The sequence below is a fragment of the Mustela nivalis genome (assembly GCF_964662115.1).
Source record: "Mustela nivalis genome assembly, chromosome: 2".
Classification (NCBI taxonomy): Eukaryota; Metazoa; Chordata; class Mammalia; order Carnivora; family Mustelidae; genus Mustela; species Mustela nivalis.
In genome coordinates this window covers 104,804,573-104,829,177 of record NC_139021.1, presented here as the reverse complement: position 1 = coordinate 104,829,177, position 24,605 = coordinate 104,804,573, and the positions used below count along the sequence as shown (strand labels likewise).

Below are 24,605 nucleotides of genomic sequence, written 5' to 3'. Positions count from 1 at the left end.
TTCCTGTTGCTTTGGATTCACTTCTCCACAGGTCCTACCTTTCAGAAAGTGAGTGATCGATTTTCTGTTTCTAGAATTGTTGCTCTTCTTCTCTTCGAGTTCCCATTGGATTTGTAGGTGTTTGCAATGGTTAGATAAGCTATCTAGCTGATCTCCCGCTACCTGATGTCGTCTCAGCCTGCTACTTCTCTGCCAACTTGACTCCTCCCTCCCTTATTTATTTTATTACATGACAAAACATACAGTGCAGACCTAAAATGAACCCTGTTTTATCAGTTAGAAAGCATTATGGAACATGTATATTTTGCCCAGTCTTGTTCAGAGGAGATCAGGAGAAACCTAAGACCTTTCAGAGTTCCAAACACTTACACTCTATTTTGAGGAATAAGCTGATATGAAATCCTGAGGAAATGATATTCTCATAAACCACGATGATGTAATGATCACAGTTGTTACAGAAGTTATAGAAGCAGCAGGGCGTTGTGGAAGAAACAGTGTTTCCCTCCCAAAGTATGCTCTCTGGAACCCTGAGCCAACAAGATTATTCCTTCAGTGGTCACCAGTGAGAAATGCTACATATTCTTTTCTTGGATATTTACAGTGTGAAACAGTGTATTAATGGATTTGAAAAGCCTTCCAGTATAAAAACCTGCTGGATTTTATTTACCTCCTAGTTCACATAACTCTTACCAATGGCCTACAACACACTTTGCATATCTTGGCAAACACAAGAGTCACAGAAATTTTGGATAGTTTCTCTGAGGGCTTTTTTGGGAGGAGCTAGGGCTTGAGCTGGGTCCTGAACAGTATAGAAGGGAAGGGGATTGTATCCCAAGCAGCGGGGATGACGTGATCTGTGGCCCTGAAGTGGAAACACACATGACTTGGTGAAGGGAACCGGGAGGGGAGGATTGGGGCATTCAGTTAGGTGAGGCGACAGGGTCCGGTCACAGAAGGCCTTGAACGCCAGGCTGGGGAGTTGAGCTTCTTTATTTACGGCAGGAAGACAGAGCCTTGGTGGATTCTGAGTCCTGACTGACATGTGGGAGGAGATGTGCAAGGAAGGCCAGTCGTCAGACTATGATGATGGATGGGAGGAGAGTTGGCGCAGACTCGAGGAGGCTGGTTCGCCCAGTCTTATTTGAACGGACTGCAGGAGGGGGGCGGGTGGGAATAAATTGGGTAGCTTTCTCTTGAGTCACCTTCTCCTAATGGTGCCTCATCTGGTGTTCCCTCAGGAAGCACTGACCATTGCCAAAGTGCAGGTGGAAATGGGAGCGCAGGTGTTGGATATCAACATGGATGATGGCATGCTGGATGGTTCGAGTGCCATGACCACATTTTGCAACTTCATTGCTTCCGAGCCCGACATTGCCAAGGTTGTACAAAATGAGATTTATGTGCCCTCATCTGTCACTCTAACTTTGTCACTTGCCCCAGGGATCTGTCATCTCACACCCTGGTGTTCTGTTTTCCCACAGTGAAAGCCCAGTGGTTTCTGTTTGTCACTTTGTTCCCTGATGGCAGCCTTTCAGTGTAAACCAGAGCTGTAACCTCAGCTCAGCTGTTTCCAAGGTTTCTGGATTGAGTTTCCTCTGATGTCTGGATGGACTAAGAACCTGCTTCCCACGTCTAAAGGATACACTTGCCCATTGCTACCAGGATGTTAGCTCCATTCCAGGCACAGGGACCCTCAGGCAGTTCTTCCTTATTGTGGGAGGAAGAAACCTTCTGGGGTTTATCAGAGTTAACAGAACTATAAAATTAGATTAAATGTAAATAGTATGTGTCAGCTTTTACATTTATTCTTTAAAAGATGAAAGTTAACTTGTATGTCCAATTTTTAAAAAAAATTTTTGGGTGGATTCTAAAATCCTTAAAATTTTTACTTCATTTCTTTACTATTGAATTTGTGATGAGAAGTGATTTGTGAAGTTTTTTTTTTTTTTTTTAAGATTTTATTTATTTATTTGACACAGAGAGAAATCACAAGTAGGCAGAAAGGGAGGCAGAGAGAGGGGGAAGCAGGCTCTTTGCTGGGCAGAGAGCCTGATGCAGGGCTCGATCCCAGGACCCCAGGATCATGACCTGAGTGCAAGGCAGAGGCTTAACCCACTGAGCCACCCAAGCACCCCTGTGAAGTTCTTTTTTAAAGAAACTTCCTAGTGCTTTGAGAGATGGGGCTATCAGTGTTTCATTAGGCCTTCAGCAAATGCTTAAGTTAGATGTCCCGTGATAAGCAGTGCATTAACCCGTCTTTCATTTGTGTCTTGAAAACTTCTCAGTAAAAAGCCTCATCACTCCTTTGGGAGTAAATACTTTGAGAATTTAAGATGCGGAGAAGCCAAATGACTTGTTCCGAGTCTGTCAGAATCAGAGGGGTAGAAGCTGTTCATCAGCCGAGTGGTGGGAAAGGGGCTCTGCCGGGAGTCGGACGTATCCTATGGTCAACTGACTGTTGACCGTAGTTTCCTTTCTCCAGCCCGAAGTGGGAGCAGTCATTCTTGCTCTGCCTGACTCCGGAACCTTGCAGATGAAAGTGCCTCCACTATGAACAACTGTGTGTAACTTAAGACATTATTAATTACTCTTCTGATTGCTCCAGTAATTTTTTTCCTTATCTTTCCTGGATTGGACCTCCTACCAAAATTTCTTAGAGACCAAATTATGAAGAGCTGGAGTCGAGCATAAAAAGGTGTGACTAGCACCGTTTCACCAGCAGAGCTGGGACACAAGACTCACCCAGAGCTTTAAAACATTGGCCTGGGATTGGCACTGGTACTTGATCCCTTTCCTTGCAAACCTGTTGTGACCAGTGCAGTAGGAAAGGGTAGAATTGATGGACCCCTGGTCCCATTGTGCTCTCACCTTTGGAGATGTGGCCTGAGGAAGAGCAGAGCCTTTCAGAGAATTCTCCTGGCCCGCCCTCCCTGTGCCACAGGTGGGGTCTGGTGCCCCTGAAGCAGGCTTCTTTCATGGCACCTGTGCTCCTCTCCTGCCCTCCTGTCTCCCACACTTTAGGCCATTATTTGTTTAATTGTTTATCTTTATAAAGCTCAGGGAAGCCAGGGAGCCCCCTGCTCTGTCATTGCCCCCAAGTCTAGCGTGGGGCTTGAGGTAGTTGTCACTAAATATGTATTTATTGAGTGACTTAAGCAGCGGAGCTTAGATCGGCTGCCGTGTTTCATTTCTGTGCTTGACTCTAGTCCTGCTTCGAAACCCTTATTTTTACCCTCCCTGGAGCAGAGGCGTGAATGCATGGAGACTATTTAAAATGAACCTGTTCTCATCTGTGCATTTCAACTTTGTACTTTGTTGTAGTTATATTCTTTTATTAAATATTATGTCTTTTCCTAAGAGTAAAATTTTATTTTATCTGGTCAGGAACTTGATTCTTTAAGGGGAAGATTGGATTTGAATAGGCCGGAGGGCTATTCCCAAGACTGTGAGGCCAAACGTTAATCCCGGAGTCAGATCTGGGATACCAGAATCTTGTTTGAGGTGTAGGCAGTGGAAGATGTAAACTGACAAAGAAACCAGTGGACAGAGCTCAGTGATTTCATCCCGGTGTTCATCTGTGATCTTTGATTTTCAAATCCCGGGCTCCTGCGTGGGGTCCCTTGTAGGACTGGAATCACTCCAAGTGTTCTGGGCTTTAAAAGAACAAGTACATGTAGATCCTTTTTTCTGTCATGCTACTGTTATTCCCTGCATATGAAATAGGGACTGTTTGGGTGCCAGCTCGTGGAAGGGAATCCATGGTGACTTGCGATTTTCCTATGATTCTTCTTGCCCCTCTGATGTAGGTGCCCTTGTGCATTGATTCTTCCAATTTCGCCGTGATTGAAGCTGGCTTGAAATGCTGCCAGGGAAAATGCATTGTCAACAGCATTAGCCTGAAGGAGGGAGAGGATGACTTCTTGGCGAAGGCTAGGAAAATTAAGAAGTTTGGAGCCGCTGTGGTGGTCATGGCTTTTGATGAAGAAGGGCAGGTGAGTGATTTCTTTGGACCTGGCTCTGTGACATTCCCCGGGTGAGACAGAGCATTGGAGGAGAACAGAGTCTGAAAACTGTGTAAACATAAACGTCATATGTGTATACATACACGTACAGACACTTGTGCCCATGTATGTATGTGAAAACTGGATGTGTAGTAAAATCATTAGATGATGGAGAAAGGAGTTAGTCGGTAAATGCTATTAGAATGACTGGCTGTGCATTTGAGAGAAAATAAAGCAAAGCCCTATTCCCTCACCATCTACTAAAGTTGAGTCTACGTCAATGAACAATCTAAACGTGTGAAACAAAATTCTGAAGAGTATATCGACAAATATCTAAACTGGGGAAGCCAGAGGGAAAATTAACAGAGCTCTCCACATGGCAATGTAATACTTTCTCTGGTGAAGGGCATGGTATTATCTGCAACATGAGAGTTGCAGCAAGTTAATATCCCTCATGTGCAGCAGTTCTGTAAATCAGAAAACAAAGCAGCCAGATCAACCCAAAAGAAGGTAAAGGAAATGAAGAAGCAGCTTATGGAAAAAGAAATACAAATAGCCAATAAACCCATGAGAAGAAGGAGGGGGAAAAACCCTATGAGAAGATACATATGTTGTAATGACTAAAGATAGGAAAAAGGAAGCATGAATGACATGTTTGCTTCTTTCAGCAAAGAGAAGAAAAAGTAAAAGATTGACCCAGGGGTGCCTGGGTGGCTCAGTGGGTTAAAGCCTCCTTTGGCTCAGGTCATGGTCTCAGGGTCCTGGGATCAGCCTCTCTGCTCAGCGGGGAGCCTGCTTCCTCTCTCTCTGTGTCTGCCTCTCTGATTAATTGTGATCTCTGTCAAATAAATAAATAAAATCTTTAAAAAAAAAAAAAAGATTGACGCGGGGCACCTCTCACAAGATCTCTGCCCTCGGAGTCAGGGAGGGGCGATGGGAAACTTCAGACATAATGATAGTTCACGAAAGGGATGGGCGTGCAGTAATTATAGGGTTTTTTAAAAAAAGATTTATTAATTTTAGAGAGAGAAAATGTGAATAGGGGAGGGGCAGAGGGGCAGAATCCTCATGGCAGACTCCCCATTGAGCACAGAGCTTGACCCTGGGTGATCTTATGACCCTGAGACCATGATCTGAGCTGAAACCAAGAATCAAATGCTCAACTGACGGAGCCCCCCAGGCACCGCTGTTAGTACTATCTACCTCATATGACTTTTATAAGTATTTTTGTTTCTGTTCAATATTTTTTAAAAAACAATGAAAAAACTCCATTCCTTGTGAATCAGCCCCCTCTGGGAATCTCATAATAAGTTGTTACATAAGGGTATGTGTTCACACTTACTGTAGTCCTGCAGTAGCAAAAAATGGAAAGTAGTCTGGAAGTTCTTTAATAGGGGAAGGCTTAAATTTTTACTACATGCCACACAGAATACTGTATACCCTGTAAAAAGAGTGAGGTTATGGAACCATTAATACAATGTATTAAAAAATGGGAAAAAAGGTGACATGATTCTGGTTTTATTTAATAAGGAAAGAATTTTATGTGTGTATGTGTGTCTGCATAAGCAGAAAAAAAAATTGCTAGTTAACTGGAGTGTAGGGATGGTTTCAGATGGGGACATATATACTTCTTTTATATAATTGACAAGCGGTGGGATTATATGTCCTTTTTCTTTCTCTGCTTTTTGTATTTTTACAATAAAACTGTTTTTAACTAAAGGGTTATTGTATTTGTACAAAAGATGTATTTTCATCAGAAGAGAAATTCAGATAATCCAGAAATGTGCAGAAAAGGGACTTTTGATAATGAACAGGTATTGCACCTTTTTACTCATACCAAGCAGGCACAGTTCACATATTAAATCAGCTTTTCCTCCCAACGTATAAACGTTGGGTGTGTATGATTATTATTTTTGTATTGCATGCACTTGAGTCCCTGTTGTCACACGGGTAGCAAGCAGTAGTTGCTAGGGTTTGAGCCGAGATCTGCTCTTCTTCAGCACAGTGAAGTGACAGTTGTTTCTTTTTTTTTAGTAGAATAAATGCGATCAGCAAATATGCTGATTCATTCAGCCCTTTACCCCTGTGCTGTGGCTGTCCTCATCTGTTCTTGGAAGCGGGGCTGCTAGGTCAAAGGGTGTGCACGTGAAACACTGGGGGCCCACGCTGTTAAATCGTGCTTCTGCAACGTTGGTACCCAGCCCTCCTCCTCTGGTAGTTCAATGTGGTGGGACCTCTTGATACAATTTTTATTTTTCTCTTGGATGTCCCTGTGGGGAGTTACAGAGACCAATAGTTCTGTGTGGCTCTTAATGGAAAACAGAAGCCCGCAGCCCTCTAGACTCCCAGATGCACCTGCCTCAACTTTGTGATCCTCTCCGTGAAGCATTTACCTCCTTATCTCCAAATCCCAGTGTCGGCTGTTACTCATTGCCTCTGTAGTGGCGACGGATTTGGTGTTTTTACTCTCAGCTCCTCCCACTTCACACATCTTTTTTTTACTCCCCCCACCCTCCCAATATAGTTAATTTTAGTTGTAACTATTTTCAGTGCCCGTATCACTGAGCAGCGTACGGGCTGAGACAGTGTGTGCCAGCTCCTTGTCCTTTCCTGCACCCTGAGAGCAGGACTTCTGTCTGCCTTGTTTCTTAACAGATTGTTAGTTCAGAGTACCCCATGCTTGTGTACCTTTCCAATGTTCAGCCTGTCCTGGCGCGCTCAGTAGACGGCCATTTTGATTTCTTGAAGAATCTCCCTCCTTCTCTTCTGACACAGTCTGGAAGGTTGTAGGCCAGCTGCCCAGCTGGCCCCTCAGCCATCATCCCAGGGATTCTTCTCGCCCCTGTCTTGGGTTTTTAGATCTCATAAGGTCCTCATTCTAGGCTTAATCTCTTATTTGGTCAAGTGTGTCCTCTGTCAGCTGCCCAGGAAAGAAAACATGACAGTAAATATTTTTGAAATCTTACATGTCTGAAAGTGGCTGTATTCTACTTGGACACTTACTAGATAATTGTATGGGTCTCAGAGGTACAAGCTTGAAATCATTTTGAATTGTTTTCTAGTTTCCATGGTGCTCTTCGAACCTGTGGTTCTTTTTTGCAAGACCTATTTAGTTTCCCATTTTCTGGATGCTTTTTGAACCTTCTGTGTCCACGGTGTTCTGAAATCACTTGATGATGAGCCATCTCATCGTCACTGGGCAGTCACTGGGCCCTTTCATTGGGGAAACTTGTGACCACAGTGTGGCAAGTCTTCTGGAGTGGTTTTTTTCTTCTCTTCTGACATGTGCGGCATTCAGATACTAGATGTTTTGGAAAGCTTGCCTAATTTGCTTTTCCTTCCTGTTTTTTCAGCTCTAGCATTTTGCTTTGCTCAGTGTGAGATTTCTGCACCTACATTTATTCTCCAAATCCTCTGCTGAGTCTTTCTTCTTTTGCCAGGAGCTCTTTTTTGTTGTTGTTGTTGTTGTTGCTGTTATCCAAGTGTTCTTTTAAAAATTGATATGGAAATCTGTTATTGTTTGATGGAAGCAGATGCCAGCCTTAATTCTTTCAAATATATCTTGAGCACCTGGTGCATGCCAGGTCCTGGGGAGATAGCAGGGAAAAACATAGTCTCTGTCCTTGTTTAGTTGATAAACAAGGGCAAAGGGAGTAAGAAACAGAAAACACAGATTACACACATCATCTGACCCATATAGATATATGTGGATAAACTTGGGAATAACTTTGTACCTGGATGGGATTTAAAGCAGGGAGGTGACTGTAGAGCAGAGGTCCTGGGACCATGGCATCTTGGAGCTGCAGTGCTTGGGGCTGGGGAGAAAAAGGGACACCATCATCAGAAGAAGAATTTGAGGAAGAGCAGCCTCTTTGGCAGGAGAGGAACCAGAAGACAGGGTTCACTTGGAAGCCAAGAGAAGAACAAGCTTCGAGAAAGGCATGAGGAGCTATTTTAAAGAGCTGTGGTAGATGAAGTTGGATGAGACAAAGAATTTATTAGTATTTAGAAATGGGGTAGTTTATGATATTGCTGTACAGTCTCCAAGGAGATGAAAGCCCAATTGGAGTGGGTTCAAGAGGGACTAGGAGAACTGGAGGCAGCAGGTGTAAACAGCCTTTTCTGAGGCGTTTTGCTGTAGAAGGGAACAGAGAAATAGTGTGGAAACTAGAGATGGCTAAGAAGTTAAGGAAGGGAATGTGTGTGTGTGTGTGTGTGTGTGTGTGTGTAAGAGAGAGAAAGAGAGAGAGAGGGAGGATGAGTGATGTGATAGTCTGTGTCCAGAAGCTGATGATGAGAATGATCTGGTAGAGAGAGAGGGGGAAGAACTGATGCACCAGAGAAAGGGGGCGTTTGCTAGGTCCGTGACCTTGTAGTTGGAGGGGGCCAGCAGTGAGCATGGTAGCGGAGCGGGATGCAGTTCGCTCCCATGTCGGGAGAGAAGGCGGAGTGAAAGAGGCACCCCGGGCGGTGTGCTGGTGGGAGTCCATAATTGCTTCTGTTTTCTCAGAGAAGTTAGCAAGCAAGGTCAGCTCTGAGAAAGAGAATGCAGTGTTGTGAGCTTTGCCTGTCTGTGCTACTTCACTAGGAGTGTGAGGCAGGAACACTCCTGCGGGGTGTTGGTGGTGAGACCTGACTTCATTAATTTTTTTTTCAAATTTTAAATTCCACTATAGTTAGCACACAGTGGGACGTTAATTTCAGGTGTGCAGTGTGGCGATCCACCAGTCCTCTCCTTCACCTGCTGCTCGTCCCAACCCAGCACTGTGTCACTCATCTCCCCAGCCCCCCCCTCCGGTGACCATCAGTTAATTCTCTGTAATTAAGGGTCTGTTTCTTGGTTTGCCTCTCTCTTTTTTCCTTTGCTCATTTGTTTCGTTTCTTAAATCTAGCTTCAGGAATTTTAAAGCCATGGAGGGGATGTATACTCTAATTGAAAACCACCAGCAGGGGGGATCTCAGTCCTCTTAGCGGCCAGCTGGGGTAGCTGTCATCCCATTTTACAGTGAGCCAAGGTCAAATGGCTAGGACATGCCAGAGCCAAGTTTGGATTCCTGCTCTGCCAGTGTGCAGACTTTTGCATGTTTCCAAGTTCTGTATAATCCCCATGCTTTATCTGTTAGCACTGCATAGTGTCTGATCCTGTCTGAGAACAGGCCTTCCCAATTTAGATTGGAATGTGATTATGAAGAAAAAGCAAGTGTAGGGAAAAAAATTTTAACTTGCTAGTTATGAAAGAGTGCACATTAGAGCAATATTAAGGTAGTGTTTTATCTATACTAAGTTAGTAGAAGCAAACTTAAAAATGATCAAGATCTGTGCTGGTCCAGCAGTAGTAAATAGAAAGCTTATTCATTCTAGAGCATAGACGGTCCTTTTGAAAGACACTATAATACCTGCCAAGAGACATAAAAATGTTCCTACCCTTTGTGCTAATGATCTCATTTCTGGGAAATTATCCCAATAAAAGAATTCAACAGCGTAAGAATGCTATATATGCAAAGATTTTTCATCAGCTTTACTGAAATAAAAACCAACCTAAATGCCCAACTGGAGGAAATGCTGACTTAGATTACATCATTCTGTTAGAATATTATTCAGAGTATTCAGATTTAATTTTGAAGATTATGGAGCAGGATGACAGTGGTTATAAAATGTAAATAAAAATATAAAACCAAAATTATATATACACTGTGTATATGACTACGTAAAAACTACACTTGATAAAGACAGGCAGAAAATGCTGTAAAGGGAAGGAATTGCTAGAGTAAGGTGGTAAAACTGAAGATCCCTTTTATTTTATTTTAATTTTTAAAAATATTTTATTTATTTGACAGATCACAAGTAAGGGAGGCCTGCGGGGGGTTGGGGGGAAGCAGGCTCCCTGCTGAGCAGAGAGCCTGATGCAGGGTTCCATCCCAGGACCCTGAGATCATGACCTGAGCCAAAGGCAGAGGCTTTAACCCACTGAGCCACCCCGGCGCCCTTGAAGGTCCCTTTTAAACGCTATTTTTTCTATTATAAAATAATTTTTCTATATGACTGTAGACCTAAACTTTCACTGAAGGATTGTGGTGAGCAGTTATAAAGAGCCAAATTACAAAGAGCAAAACAAAAAAATTCACGTATTTGCAAAAAAGCTCAGAAACCAACAACCCAGATATTTTGGGTTATAAAGGCATGTTTTCTGTCGATGAGCTCTTGCCACGCTTTTGGGTGTAACAGTCAGTTAAGAACCAGAATTCACTTTGCGTGCATGACACGGTTGCTTCTTAGGAGAATGCAGCTCTCTCAGATGGAAACCACCGCTGCACCTGAGCAGAGCCGAGGAACTCATGCCTGCTTTTGTTGCACTACCTGGTCGCTGATTTCAGTTTACGTTTTTGATTTGTGTTGCAATGAAAACTGCCAGCTCAGCCATCAGTGGCAGAGGGGACTGGCCCTGGAACTTCTGCAATAAAGGGCGAACAAGGAAGCATTTCTCTGTCTTCTCTTGATGTTAGTGGTTTTGATCACCTATTATTTTCTTTTTTAAGATTTTATTTATTTATTTCGAGAGAGAGAACACAAGCGGGAGGAAGGGCAGAGGGAGAGGGAGAATTCTAAACAGATTCTCTGCTGAGTGTGGAGTCCAGTGCAGGGCTCTCTCTCCCAACGAGAGATCATGACCTGAGCGGAAGTCAAGAACTGGATGCTTAACTGACTGAGCCGCCCAGGGGCCTCCCCCAGCCTCCGCCTGTTGTTTTAACTCTAACAAAATACTCAACACCTTTATCATTGAGAGTTCTATGGGAAAGTAACTTTATTCCTACTCGTTTAATTTTCCTTTTCTAATTGAAATTATTATTTTGTATGATAATTTTTGATAATGTAAGATTTCTTGGTATAATTATCACATGATAGAATGGGCTGTATCATTTTTGTTTGCGCCTGTGCAGACTGTATAAAAGAACAATCAGTATTCTGTAAATGCATCCATAATATTCAACACATTTTCTTATGTTAAAATGATTTGAGAAGTAATTTTCCAATTTATGGAGAAATAAAGCCCCATTGAGATATTGATTAAAATTTCATTAACCCTAACCTAAAAATAATGCTATCTTGGCAATATTCAGGGTCGTCATACAGGAGCATGGTATGTCTTTCCATTTACTATTCATCAGGTTTTATAGTTGTTCTTAAATAGGAAATCTCAAGAACGTTCCCAGGTATTTTGTGTTGCTTTGTTGTTGTGATGGTGGTTGGATGATTTTTCCTTTCGTAAATATTTTTCCTTTGGTAGTGATTTTTTAATTTTTTTAATTTTTATTTTTTTAAAAGATTTTATTTATTTATTTGTCAGAGAGAAAGTGAACGAGAGCGAGCATAGGCAGACAGGGTGGAAGGCAGAGTCAGAGGGAGAAGCAGGCTCCCTGCGGAGGGCAAGGAGCCCGATGTGGGACTCGATCCCAGGACGCTGGGATCATGACCTGAGCCGAAGGCAGCTGCTTAACCAACTGAGCCACCCAGGCGTCCCCTGTAGTGATTTTTTTAGATTTTTATTTGCTAATGGCCTCTTTTTTGAATTTAGATAAATTGATAGTGTTTTTCAGTTGAATTCCAGGGAATTCCAGGAAAATATGCACCATGGTATCATAAATAGTTCTAGGAAATGGAAGTAATAGTTTTTAACATTCCCTTTATTTTTACCCTGTTAAAGGCAGTTGGCCCACACCCAGGAGCTGATTCTCATATGTTCTCCTCTGACCTTCTGAAAATCCGACCTATATTTCTACATTTCAGGTGCCTCTTTTTTAGTGGCTCTAGAGAGGTCCCCATTCCCTGGCTAAGCTTACATGATTATTTCTGTTCTTGGGCCTTGCCTTATGAGATGGACTACAGATCATATATTATTTTTTAAAGTTTATTTATTTACTTAAGTAATCTCTAAACCCAGCATGGGCCTCCAGCTCACAACCCCGAGATCAAGAGCTGCATGGTCCTCTGACTGAGCCAGCTGGGCACCCCAGATCTTATATTCTTTGTAAGAAAGAGACTTCTCTAGATTACCTTTGGAGGAGGTCTGTGAGGTATGTGAGGGATAGGAGACCTGCAGGCACTCAGTCCCAAGACCCCCACGGAGCCTGGGATGGTCACTGACCTCACAAGAATAACAGCTCAGCCTACAGTTGGCGTCTCTCCTCAGCTCAGGCTCCTGACTTCCCAGAACATGCCTGGCATTCCTCTTCATGAAAGAGAAGATTTGAATGGAGTCATGTACCCCCGTTAGGGTATGGTGCTTCTTCACCTGGGCACTTCTGAGTAGGGTTTTGCAGCAAGCAGCCTCTGCCTGAGGTTTCTAGGGAAAAAAAAAAAAAAAACATGGGTAGGATCACGATGGTGACCATGCAAATAAGCCTGGTTTCTGATTTCCTCATTTGCTGTGTCACCAGTGGTTACAACTGAGACCCTTTTCTCCTCCCTGCTGTGAGCACAGTGTGGAGAGCACATCTCAGGCTCTTTTCCCTGTCCAGCATCATGTCTGTTCCTGCCTGCTTCCCAGAGTCCCTGCTGGAATGTGAACTGTGCCGGGGCGCTACTTCCCTCTTTCAGGTGGAGAGCGAACCAACGGGCATTCCAGGTTGGCCTTGCTTTCCGGTGACCCCAGCTCACTCTCCTACTCTGCTCTAAATCTATTTATCTAATTATCTATTCAGCATTTTTCCTTCTGACTTGTCGGTGCCCTCCTGATGGTGGCACAGACGTCCCTTTCCGTCACTGCTGTTGGGGACCTGGTGGCAGCAGAATGGGCCTCCTACGGTGTTCCCTGGCCCATGTGAAGCACATTCCCATGTGAAGCTCATTGGAACCTTTAATCTACCTCGTAATTGGTCTGGTGCTTTCCCTGTTCCTTGTCAGGCTGTGTTCCTGCAGGATCTCAGTATCTTCCCCCTTTTCTTTCTCTTCCTCCCAGTATCCACCTTGATGAGTCAATCAGAAATTGTCTTAAGTTTATCTTTTTTTTCCCGGAGTGTGGTATTCTGGCAAAGCCTGGCGGTTGGATTTCTTAACTAAAGCTTCTACTTGCTGGTGGCTGTCTAACTTTCTGAAGCTCAAGAGTAAACTGGGTAAATCGTAGAATCATAAAAGGTATTTATTCCGTCGTGATCCCCAGATTTGTGGTGTCGTCTCTCAGGTTTTCTTACAGCTTCACCTGAGAAGGTGGCGCCTCACTGACCTGGCCTCCATCCCGTCTGTATGTTAGAAGCATTAGGGACTCCTAAAAATGCTGTTGCTTACATCTCTTCTCAAGATCCTGGTCTGTCTGGGTCTAGGGTGCGGTCCAGGTGTTAGGACACAAGCAAGAAGCCCTCCAGTGATAACGTGCACCTATGTTGAGAGCCCTTGCGAGTAGAGGAAGGCTTCCATTCTGTGCTTTCGTGGACCTCTCTTCGGGTCTGTGGGATCCTCAGGCATGACTAAGCCTCACCGATGGGTGTATCTCCTAACCCTAGCCGAGGAGCCCAACAAAGAAAAAGTTGGCAAATCTAATGTGATATGACCTGCTCCTGGCAGAGGCCTGTCCCCTGAAACTCTGTTCATTCTGAGATTCTTTTGTTCATCCGGCAGCAGGAGTTGTGTGTCTGTTAACGTGATAGGCACTCTGTTAGGTGCTACAGGAACAATCTGACAAGGCCCCATCCTTCTGGGCCTGATAGTTGGTGATTCTGTTCCGGCCCTATGAAAGGATTCCTGTCCTGGGAGGACCCTCCTCCTTGTGGCTTGTGTGGTGGCTGGACTCTCCTGCTCGCCTATACAGAGCATACGTGGCCTGCCAAACGAGACCAGGTGTCCTTTGTGACTTGGAGAAATGAGCAGGACCTTGATTTCTTGACCTACCAACCAAACTAGGCTCTAGGAAGCTCTAGTAGCTGCTGTAGGCCCAAACCCCTGTACCTTCTCTCTTAGGGATCTCAGCCAGGCCACTGAACCTGGAACCTTGAATCTTCACATGGCTCACTGGTGAAGGGTGAACCGAAGTTGAAGACTAAAGGCATCCCTGGGTGACTGCTTTCTTGTGGGCCCACATCTTGTTCTTACTTAACCTTGTTACTCTCACTGAAGGAGTAAGTAGGTTGTTAAAGAAATTTAGTTAAGGAAGATGAGAGAGCTTTCCACCTTGCCTAAAGCTTGGAGCATTAGGGCCACAGAGCCCACTCCTGTCACCCTCTCCCTTGGCCCTTTAGTTTGCTACGCCCCAGGGGCACTGACCCCACCAGGCAGAATCTAACCCCACCAGCTGCGGGAAGCAGGGAGACATTGGAGAATGAAGGAAACAGTTGAACGGATACCAGAGTAGGTGAGCTTGTTGGAAGCCTATGTGTAAGAGTGAGCTTTTCGTGTAATTTGACTACTGTGTCTTTTTCTGGAAGGTGGGGCCTCCCTATAAACCCGGAGCTACAGCAGTGTCTCCCTATCTGTACACTTGCCTGGAGAACTGTCTCTGGGAGGTCAGTGTGTGCAAACAGGACCTGAGTCTTCCCCATGCACTCTATCCACTTCCAGCCACCGGCTCCCTCCTTCAAAGTAGTCAGTTTGGAAACTGAACACGCAGTTCAGTGGTCTTGGCCACTTTTCCGGAACATTTTGCACGTCTGTTCAGAATTGTATGTGACTTAGTTTTTTGGAGCCACTCTAGTGCTAGCAAGTGTTCAGTTTTTCTTCAGATTTGGTTTTTTTAAAGAGTATTTATTTATTTACTTATTTGAGAGAGAACAGAGAAGGGAGAACATGAGGTGGGGGAGGGGCAGAGGGAGCGGGAGAAGCAGATTCCCGGCTGAGCAGGGAGCCAGATGCGGGACTCGATCCCAGCACTTAGGGATCATGACCTGTGTTGAAGGCAGATGCTTAATTGACTGAGCTACCCAGGTGCCCCAGATTTTATATTTATACAAGAAATCACTCAGAATGTAATTTGTTATGGAAGCCCTGGGTTGAGATTGTAAATTTGATCTGAAAGTCTCCTTGACAAAGTTCAGAAAGTGAGTAAAAGCAGCATGCGTTCTTTCATTCAGTGAATGGAATTGGGTGCCACCCTAGGCAGGCACGTGACTCTAGGCTTAGGGGATGGAGCAAGATGGGCATTCTGGCTCAACAAGGTAATAATAAATAATAAAACAGATAAAAAATAAGTTGCCAAATAAATTCAAGTTCTAGAAAGAGAGGTACCTTAAAGAAGACAGAGGAAGCAGGCAAAATGGCAGAGGGGCTGGTTGGAGCCGGTGAGTGAGGAAGGCCTTACTGGGAAGAGCCATCTGGGCAGAGACATGAGTGATGTGTGCCATGCAGCCACGTCCTGGCCTGTCCTGAGCAGTGGCAGCAGTAAATGGAAAGGCTCTAAGGTAGGAGGGGCTTGGCAGGTTTCAGGAAAGTCAGAGGAGCATGGTGGAGAGTAGAGTAGAGGAGCGGCAAATAGGAGGAAATCAAACTGCAGATGTGGGCCCTGATTCCAAGGATGAGGGGGAGGGACTGGGAGTTTCAGTCTTTGCTGGAGTCAGTTCCTTGCCTTGCAGTGTCATTATTTTGAAGAGCAGTACTAATTTCCATTGATGGCTTGAGGTCTACGTTAATTAGTTTGTTTTGGGGAGGGCTGGGAAGAAGCTGGGGGCATATCCTGGAATCCTTGTGGGATATCAGAGCAGGAAGCTCAAGAAGCCTGTGGTAGTGTCGCCTGAGTGAGGTGTGACATACTGCGGGCAGATCAGGACAGGAAGGGTGCTCATTTATTAATTGTTCCTTAACATGTGTGTATTTTTTACGAAGCCTGTGAATTCATCTACCCATCTGTGTGTGTAAGGTGTGATTTTCGCAGAAGCAGTGTAGCTGTTGTGCGGATGAAAACACGAAGTGACTTTAAACCGTCTCCTCTGAGATAATTTGATAAATGCTGAGAGGCTGCTTGGCGTTTGGATTTCTATGAAATCCAAGCATTGATAGTTAAGTGCCTTCGAAAAGTGAAATGTGCTTCTGTTTTCATAAATAACACTTCATTTTTCTATTTCAAATTACATCCTTTGCTCCTTCCCCAGGCGACAGAAACAGACACCAAAATCAGAGTGTGCATGCGGGCATACCACCTACTCGTGAAAAAACTGGGCTTTAATCCAAATGACATCATCTTTGACCCTAACATCCTCACCATTGGTACTGGGATGGAAGAGCACAACTTGTATGCTGTTAATTTTATCCACGCAACAAAAATCATTAAAGTAAGTATGGATATTTTCTCTCTTCTACTCAGGACACCACTCAAATTTATCTCATGGCTCCAGTGAATAGTTTGAACTGACATACCTGTTTATTGCCTGGGAATGTTGACAGTTTACTCTTAGGTAGAAAATTGGTTTTCTGAAATTTAGGGCCCATTATTATTTTTCTTTGATGTGATGTTTTATGCTATGAAGTAGAACGTAGATACTGGAGAAAATATATAAAAAATATAGGTATAATAAATAATTATGAAACACATAATAGCTTTCTTGGGTCATGAAACAGAACATGCCTAGCGCCCCTGTGACTCTCCCTGTCAGATTACACCCTCAACTCTGAATTTTGTGTTGGAATCATCAGCCTGTTTTATGATAATGCTTTGTTTCTTTTCTTTATCATTTTATCGCTTACATACACTTTGAATTATCCATGGTTTTTGTATTTGTAAATTCACCTATTTGCTAAAGTTTGTGACCCCCGAAATCAATACTCTTGGTGCTTTTGCAATCATTTGTGTACATACCCACAAGCAGACAGATGAAAATTCGAATGACCTAACCACCGTGTTCCCAGGAGAGGTCAACAGACTCCGCAGCTTGTTTCAGTTCTCAGTCTTTGAACGAGTGTCCAGTGAATGGTCTGTGTAGTGCCATGTTTTTCAGTTTTGAGCTTTTCCTTGTAGTTTATTTTCTGTCTTAATGGCCCCCAAGTATAGAGCTCAAGTGCCTTCTGAGGTTCCTGATTGCAGGAAGGCCTGGACGAGCCTTACAGATAAATTGTTTGCGGTTATAAAAGCTTTGTTTAGACCTTAGTGGTTGAGAGCCAGTTGGCCATGAGCTTAGTACTAGTGAGTTAGTAGTATTTGTTAAACAAGATGTCTTTACACAGAAGAACACATAAAACAAGTTTCTGTATTGGATGAGTAGATGAAAATTGTGTGACCAGGGGTTCACAGAAGCATAACTGTTTTTCCCCTGAGGAATGGTGGTTCTCAGTATTCGCAAGTTCATTGTTCACGGTGACTTTATACGATATAACTACCAAATACTGAGATGCGGCTGTATAAACAGTACGGCTTAGTTTGGCCAGTTTTGAGCTTCATATAAATTAGAGTCTCAAGATTCTCACGCCTTTTTGGCTTACCCAAACTTACTTAAAAAATTCAGCTCTGTTGTAGCCTGAATTTTGTTAATTTTTATGAACATACAACATTTTATCATGTAACTCTTCCACAATTAACTGTTCTACTGTTGATAGACATTTGGTTTGTTTCCCATTCGGGACAGTATGAGCAATGCTGCCGAGATCATTCTGGTATGTGTAACTTGGGTGCACATGCCCAGGTTTCTTGATAGCATATACCCGAGACGTGGGATGGTCAGGTCACAGCAGTAGGTGTGGCAAGCTGTATCCCTAAAGCTTGAGCTGCTTTGTATCTTAGCTGACAGGAAGTTCCTTTTGTTCCCAGGTGCGTGCTAATGCTGGACATTGTCGTGAGGTGTTCTGGGAACCTCAGTTTCATTCTTTCCTCTCAGAATTAGTCAAGTTTATGGTGAATTAGCAAGTTGGTTAATTTAGGCTACAGAGAAGCCTTTGACTGAATGACAGACTACTCTCTGTCTCTGCGTTGTTCTTTCTCTGTTATATATTCAGCAGATACTTTCTGGCACACTCCCTAGGTACCATGGCCTCATCAGGCCCATTGTAGAGATCAACAGAGATAAGACAGAATTTTTTATTTTCCCTCAGGGAGATCAGAGTCTAGTAGGAAAAACTATCTGCAAGGCAGTGTTTTTGTGATGCGATAATATGGCAAGTTTTTGGTCTCTCTCTGGCTACAAGAAGCTCAGAATTATGTCAGACTGCATGTTTTTTACTTACCCCCTGATATATAAAGCTTGAGGGATGGGATTGTTGCTTTGGCAAAACAGGGAAGTCTTTGCACATTTTAAAATTTTTGCTAGGAAACCCTGCCTGGAGCCCGAGTAAGTGGAGGTCTTTCCAACTTGTCCTTCTCCTTCCGCGGCATGGAAGCCATCCGAGAGGCAATGCATGGGGTTTTCCTTTACCACGCAATCAAGGTACAGTAGAACACCTGTGTGCCCTTTGAAAGCAACTTTCACTTAAGGCAGGGAGGGGTTTGCTCACTTTGTCCTACAGACTAAGTCTGGCCTGCTGCCAGTCTCTGTGGGTAACATCTTATTCATGCTTTGTATGTTGTTCTTCGTGGCTTTTCTGGGACAGCTGGAGAGCCGAGTAGCTGGGACAGAGACCATGGCCCAAAATATTTTCTACAGAAAATGTTTGCTGACCTCTGATGTAGCATATACCTGGAAATTCTCATTTTCTCCCTCTTTCTTGCCCTTAGTTTGGTATGGACATGGGGATAGTGAATGCTGGAAACCTGCCTGTGTATGATGATATCCACAAGGAGCTTCTCCAACTCTGTGAAGACCTCATCTGGAATAAAGACCCTGAGGCCACGGAGAAGCTCCTGCGCTATGCTCAGGTAGAGAGGAAAGTGTTCTGAAGAGTGCTTGACCTGCCTTTGAACTTCACCCCCGTAGTTACCTGACCTCTGTTGTAGAGCAGGAGCAGGCATCCAGTTCTGTTGTCGGGTCCCTGAAGATTTCTGAAGAGAGCCCCAGAGAAGGCATTTTAGTTAAGGGTGAGGGAGCAGAAGCAGAGGCATACGAGCCTGCCTCAGGATCCTAATGTCAATTTTTTTTTAATGTATCTGAAATTGTAAAATTAATTTTGTCCCATACTGAAGTAACACATAGTAATTCTAGAAAATTTACAAAATATAGGTAAGTTAAAAAAGGAAATAAAAGTCACTCAGAATCCTGCCACCAAAAGTTAACCACTGTTGAGATTTTGTTATGACCTTCTAGTCATGGTTTTGGTTTATTTTCAGAATGATTGTGTCCTCACAGCTGTGTGTACCCATGCTTACATACACACTCGTGCTCAGATACACATTTACAAAAACAGAGCTCTATTCTAGATGCTTTTTGGTAACTCTATACTGGAACATCTTTCCATTTCATGAGATATTTTTCTACCTCATAATTTAAAAGAATTGTTTTGCATTTCCTTGTGTGGCTGTGTTACTTCCTGGTACCCATTGCAGTGTGCTTGCATTTGTTTATGTCGGGATCTGGTCCATCCATGGCAGGGTTCTGTAGGTCAAGGCTTGGGGTCTATGCACATTTGATCTATAGAAACCAGAATATGATAGTTAATTCAAAAAATCGGTTTCTTGTCTCCCCCTTTACTGTGTGTCCGTAGTTACAGGTGCATCAAGCACCTGTCATGGGACTGCTTCCTGGAATTCTCTTTCAGGAGAGATGAAATTTTTACCTGAAAAGAACTTCTTAATTTATTTCAGAAAGCGATGGCAAATGAAGACATTTGTCTTGCGAAGCACATGGGAAAAATGGTAGAGCACTTTCATGGATGTTGTCCCCTTTGTTAATGTTTTCCATGCTAAAATCTGAATATAACTGGCAGAGATGTTCACTTGTCCTCTTCCATCGCAGAGTGAGTGCTAGAGTGTTCTGGAAGAAGGCTAGGACAGTTTACGATTAACCACATTGATGATTTATCAGCTTTATGGGTGACCAGATCTAAATTTCTGAAATTGCCATAGGCTCAGCAAGGCTGATGGAGATCAGACCATGCGTGTGAGCACAGGACCCTCCTCCCTGTTCCGTAAAAACTTTCCTGACTTCTCTCATGGACCCAGGACAGAATGTCTCAGGCCTTGATTATTGCAGATATAATCACATTCTGCTTCTCGGCTCATTGCACAAGAGCTGTCTCTAGAATTTTTCCCCCTCTTTCCAGGGCTGTTTCTGCTCATGACAAAGTACTTAGCCCCTGAGTGTGGAACACTACCCCATTTTCTTCTTCCCCTGTCTTCCACCCAGTGGAATAATAACTCAGGCGGGGTTCTCTTGAAGGCCCGAAGGGCATCACAGCTTTTATAAACATGAAGTCTTACTAGAGAGTTCTTAACCCGCACAGCAGAGCATGGTTTCAGTTTTCTCTCAACTCCCTCACGTAGGAAAAAATTGGGCTCCTTCATTGGAAGACTGTTCTCATTTAAGGTGTTGCTGACTTTGTATTTTATGTTAGTCATTCTCTTGGGTCTTTTCGCTGTTAGCATTTTTTTTTTACAAGTTTTTGTTTTTGTCTTGCTGAGCTGTCAAAAGATTTTGCCCCCAGGATGGACACAGCCAAACTGAGGGAAATCTTAATAGTGATATCGAGAGCTTAATAATCCATCATATGAGAGGTTCCTCCCTCTTAATGTAACCACAAGGACTTATTACAAACCATTGACCCCTCCATCAGTAGGCTGTCCACATTCATAGTGACTTCTGTCTCCATTTAGGGAATTAGTAACCAAAACAGGCATACTTCCATAAGCCCCAGGAGGGGTCAGCTCAGTAGCAGTTTCTCAGGATATTCCAAGGGCAAATAGAACATAAAAAGAAGTGAAATTAAGAGACAAATACGGGGTGAGGATTTTTTTTTTCTTTGTAAGAGAATGATTATCTCTTTTGCTGAAGTCTGCACCCAAGTTTCCTGTGTGATCCATATTGAAAAAGTGGAGGCGCACCTGGCTCCGTCAGTGAAGCATCTGCCTTTAGCTCAGGTCATGATCCCACCATGGTGGGATTGAGTCCTGCATCGGGCTCCCTGCTCCACGGGGAGTCTGCTTCTCCCTCTCCCTCTGTTGCTTCCCTTGCTCTCTTTCAAATAAATAAAATCTTGAAAGGTAGAAAGAATCTTGTGTCTGATCTTACTAAACTCTCTAATCCCACTTTGGGGGAGTTAATGGCTTTATTAAAAAATAATTATTTTAAATTTGGCGCAGGCTGACCTGTGATAAGTAGATTATTTTTGGTAATGAAAAGTTCCAGGTGTTATGGTACTGTATAATTTCCATGGAGTTCCATGGAAATGGAACTTTTTTTCTTTTTCTTTTTCTCCTCATGGAGTTCCTTTATTAAGCATTACCCTAATAGAGGTCATGACCCTTTTGGCCTGGAAGGATCTCTGCTCCGAATACAGTGACTCCTGAATGACCTTGAGTTGTGAGACTATTCTTGATACTTCTGTGGGAGAAAAGTTATTGGATCCTTTTTGGCCTTCATCTTCCTCATATTCTTCTTTGTCTTTCTCTCGAGCAGTTTACTCCCCTTGGTGCCTGTCCAGCTTTTCTGTGTGTCAGAAACAAAGCACAGAGCCCCACGGGGACCCTCTGACAAGGAATCTGGTCTCAAGCAGTCGTGACAGAGACAAGGACAGCCAGATGGACATGACTGTTGGTGGGTTTGCTCCGTAGCCTTGGGTCTGACGAGCACCCAGGGTCCCCATCTCCCACCCCGGGCAGAGTTTGCAGTTCAATCGTGGAGAGCCTTCTCGCAGATAACTAGTTGGAAAGCAGGGTACTCCTGAAATAGTAGTTTTTTTTTTTAAAGATTTTATTTATTTATTTGACAGAGATCACAAGCGGGCAGAGAGGCAGGCAGAGAGAGAGAGAGGATAAAGCAGGCTCCCTGCCGAGCAGAAAGCCCGATTCGGGGCTCGATCCCAGGACCCTGGGATCATGACCTGAGCCGAAGGCAGAGGCTTTAACCCACTGAGCCACCCAGGTGCCCCTGAAATAGCAGCTTTCAAATGTGCCTTTTAAGTCTTGATTTTCTGAAGCACGCTCATCGGGTGGGGAAGTTTGCGTTGGTAGCAGCCACCAGCATTTGGGCGAAACCTTTGGTGGCCTTCCCCCGATCCCCAGTGACCACTGTTCGTCCTCACGTAGGTCCTGACCACCCCCCACCCCAGGGTGGGCTGGGGAGCTTCCCATGAACTCGCCAGATCCTTCCTCCAAGAGTGTTTGGAAGCCTGTCCACTGTTTTCATCCTCAGACCCCGTCGGGCCGGCAGGAGCTGCTGGGCGCGTGGGCTAATAGGGCACACGGCGCGTCGCACATGTGGCGTCAGAGCATCATGAGCTTCGGAAGGGCTAGAAGGGCTTTTTTTCCTCCTCTCTTCTTGGTTTTCTTTTCGCAATGCCATGTGGCTCTGATTGGACTTTGTCCTTCTTTATGGCCAGATAGCATTACCTTGTATGTGTCGCTACTGCATTTCCTGAATCTGCTCGTCGCCCACGCACGTTCAGGTTGCTTCCTTTGCCCGGCTGTGGGCAGTAATGCCGCCACTCATTCTTCTAAGGTCACCAGCTTTAGTTTTGCTGGTAGGGGAGGAACCCTTGTGCCATCAGTCTTGCTGGTAGCACCCCAGCCCTGCAGTTCTGGAGGCTCTTCCCGGGTCCGTCCTCCTTTCTGTTCTAACACATTGTCCATTACTTAATGTCCTTATGCTTGTCGTCTTCTTTCCTTCCTGTCACCACCGCTGTGGCCCAGGCCTTGATCACCAATTACTAAAATCTCCTCCCCTTTTGGGGTGCTCTTAAAAATACTGCTTTGTCATTCTGCAGCTTCAGAATTTTGCATTTGGTCCTGCACTCCATGCTCTGCCCCCCCAAATGCCTGGAAGGTTAAATCCAAATTCGATAGCATGGATTTCTGGTGCTCTGTGACTTGGCCTCCACTATCCTGCATCAACATGGCTCTAGAAAATCATTTTGTTCAGCATTAAACCACTCAGCTAGTATTTCCTGAAGTCTTGTTCTGTGTTGTTCACTTCACCAAGCATAGAGGATTGAACCAGTAAGAGAGATGGGCCCCTCCAGGGTCTACGGTTGAGTGAGGTGTATGAAAATGCTAGAGGCAGTTGTAACCCAGTGTGGTTGGTGCTGGGGTAGGGCGAGTGCACGATGCTGTGAGAACACATAGGAGGGCCACTGAACACAAAGGTAGAGTTGGTCGGGGGCAGCCTTCCCAGGAGGGGTGCGGGTCAGGGGAGATGTGAAAGCTAGGTGGGACTTAGCCAGGCTGGGCTCTGATGTCGGAGTGCAGAGCTGGTGGTCCTGCCGGGCCAGGGGCATTTGCATCTAGCCAGGGACAGCATGGAAGGAGGTGCTGAATTAAACATGTGTCCCATGAATGAAGGTGGAAGCCCAGAGGTGAAAGGGGTGACAGTGTGGGGAACGGAAGTGTTCGTGGTGGCTGAGTTTGCTGGGTATAGCAGAAGATGAAGCAATCAGGGAAAGCCAGGTTGGGGCATCGCATGGCAGAGAGCAGCCTTGGAAAGGAGTCTATGGCATGGAAAAGTTACCTATCCTAGGAGAAACAGGACCCTTCCAGTGACTCTTGTCACATGGGGGTCGAGTGATGAGATTTGCCCCTCTGGTTTCTAGTTTAGTTTATAGTACAGAAGATACACTGCCGTTGAGGGGTGGATGGGTACTGAGAGCAGCTAGTGGCTTGGACCATGTAAACGTGGAAACAGGGCAGGGAGGAGTTTAGAGGAGATGTAGTTGGTTAGGACTCGGTGAGTGGCTGTACGAGAGGAATGACGGGGTATTAAAGAATGCTCTGTAGATTTTCAGTTGGGGCGAGTGATGCCACCAGTTGACGTGGAGAGAACAGATGAGGTCATGTGGTTCACTTGGTAGGCCGTGGTCATGGCACTTTCTGTCCCTTTGCTGAGTCCATCGACTTCTTCCACGTCTCTTCACCCTGGTTTGTGATGATGACTCGTGCTCAAGGTTCCGGGTCCAGTTTGGATCATGCAGTATAGTCTGTGGTATCTGCTCATTCAGCCCCTGGCATGTGCCTTCTCTGGTGTCTAGCCCCTCCATCTCCCCCAGGAAGTGCCAAGTACTTGAGGGCGTAGGCGTGTCCTGCAACTCTTGGATGCCCACCCTCCCATGCCGTCTGACTCCGGCCACCAGCTCTCTGTGTGTATTTGTGGGTGATGATGCTGTGTGTGGTGGGCCCTCGAGGGCCTTCTCGTGGGGGGAAGAGCTTCTCTTACTGCCCTTGAAATCCTTTGTTTGATGTTGTTAACTTATGGGAAAGAAGAACAGGGTCTTGCTGTGTCCTTCTACTACAAGGTTAAATCCTGAAATACCTCTCCTTGTCTCTGCTTCCCGCAAACATTTATTGAGACCTTAATTCATGCTGGATGCTCAGCTATGCTCTGGCCATATAGGAGAAGAATGAGGCATAGGATTTTGCTGCTACATAGTTCAATGAGGGCCTGTTAATACCCATCTGTCTGTCCTAATTTCAACTCAGACACATGGCAAAGGAGGGAAGAAAGTCGTCCAGACTGATGAGTGGAGGAATGGCCCCATCGAAGAACGCCTGGAGTATGCCCTTGTCAAGGTGAGTTGTGGGAGCGCTGAGGGAGTGTGAAGCGACGGCTGGAGGCACCT

General features: G+C 44.6%; 1 protein-coding gene and 1 long non-coding RNA gene across 10 annotated transcripts in view; one reads left to right on the top strand and one right to left on the bottom strand.

Moving 5' to 3' along the window:
- Positions 1-24,605, top strand: part of MTR (5-methyltetrahydrofolate-homocysteine methyltransferase) — a 107,135-nt gene that overhangs the window by 44,884 nt on the left and 37,646 nt on the right. For all 8 annotated transcript variants that reach the window (XM_082721313.1, XM_082721311.1, XM_082721312.1 and 5 more), the window contains 6 exons: positions 1,239-1,379; positions 3,807-3,992; positions 16,073-16,252; positions 18,218-18,334; positions 18,622-18,762; positions 24,466-24,555. In XM_082721313.1, the coding sequence (XP_082577439.1) occupies positions 1,239-1,379; positions 3,807-3,992; positions 16,073-16,252; positions 18,218-18,334; positions 18,622-18,762; positions 24,466-24,555 (855 nt within the window). The remainder of the gene's footprint in view (positions 1-1,238; positions 1,380-3,806; positions 3,993-16,072; positions 16,253-18,217; positions 18,335-18,621; positions 18,763-24,465; positions 24,556-24,605) is intronic.
- Positions 5,806-12,335, bottom strand: LOC309859973. Of its 2 annotated transcripts, none has more exons than XR_014309064.1 (3): positions 12,145-12,335; positions 6,690-6,921; positions 5,806-6,271 (listed from the first exon to the last, which is right to left on the bottom strand). It is a non-coding gene; the product is annotated as an uncharacterized lncRNA (long non-coding RNA). The 2 variants fall into 2 exon arrangements; XR_014309065.1 differs by lacking the exon at positions 12,145-12,335 and adding an exon at positions 7,005-7,157.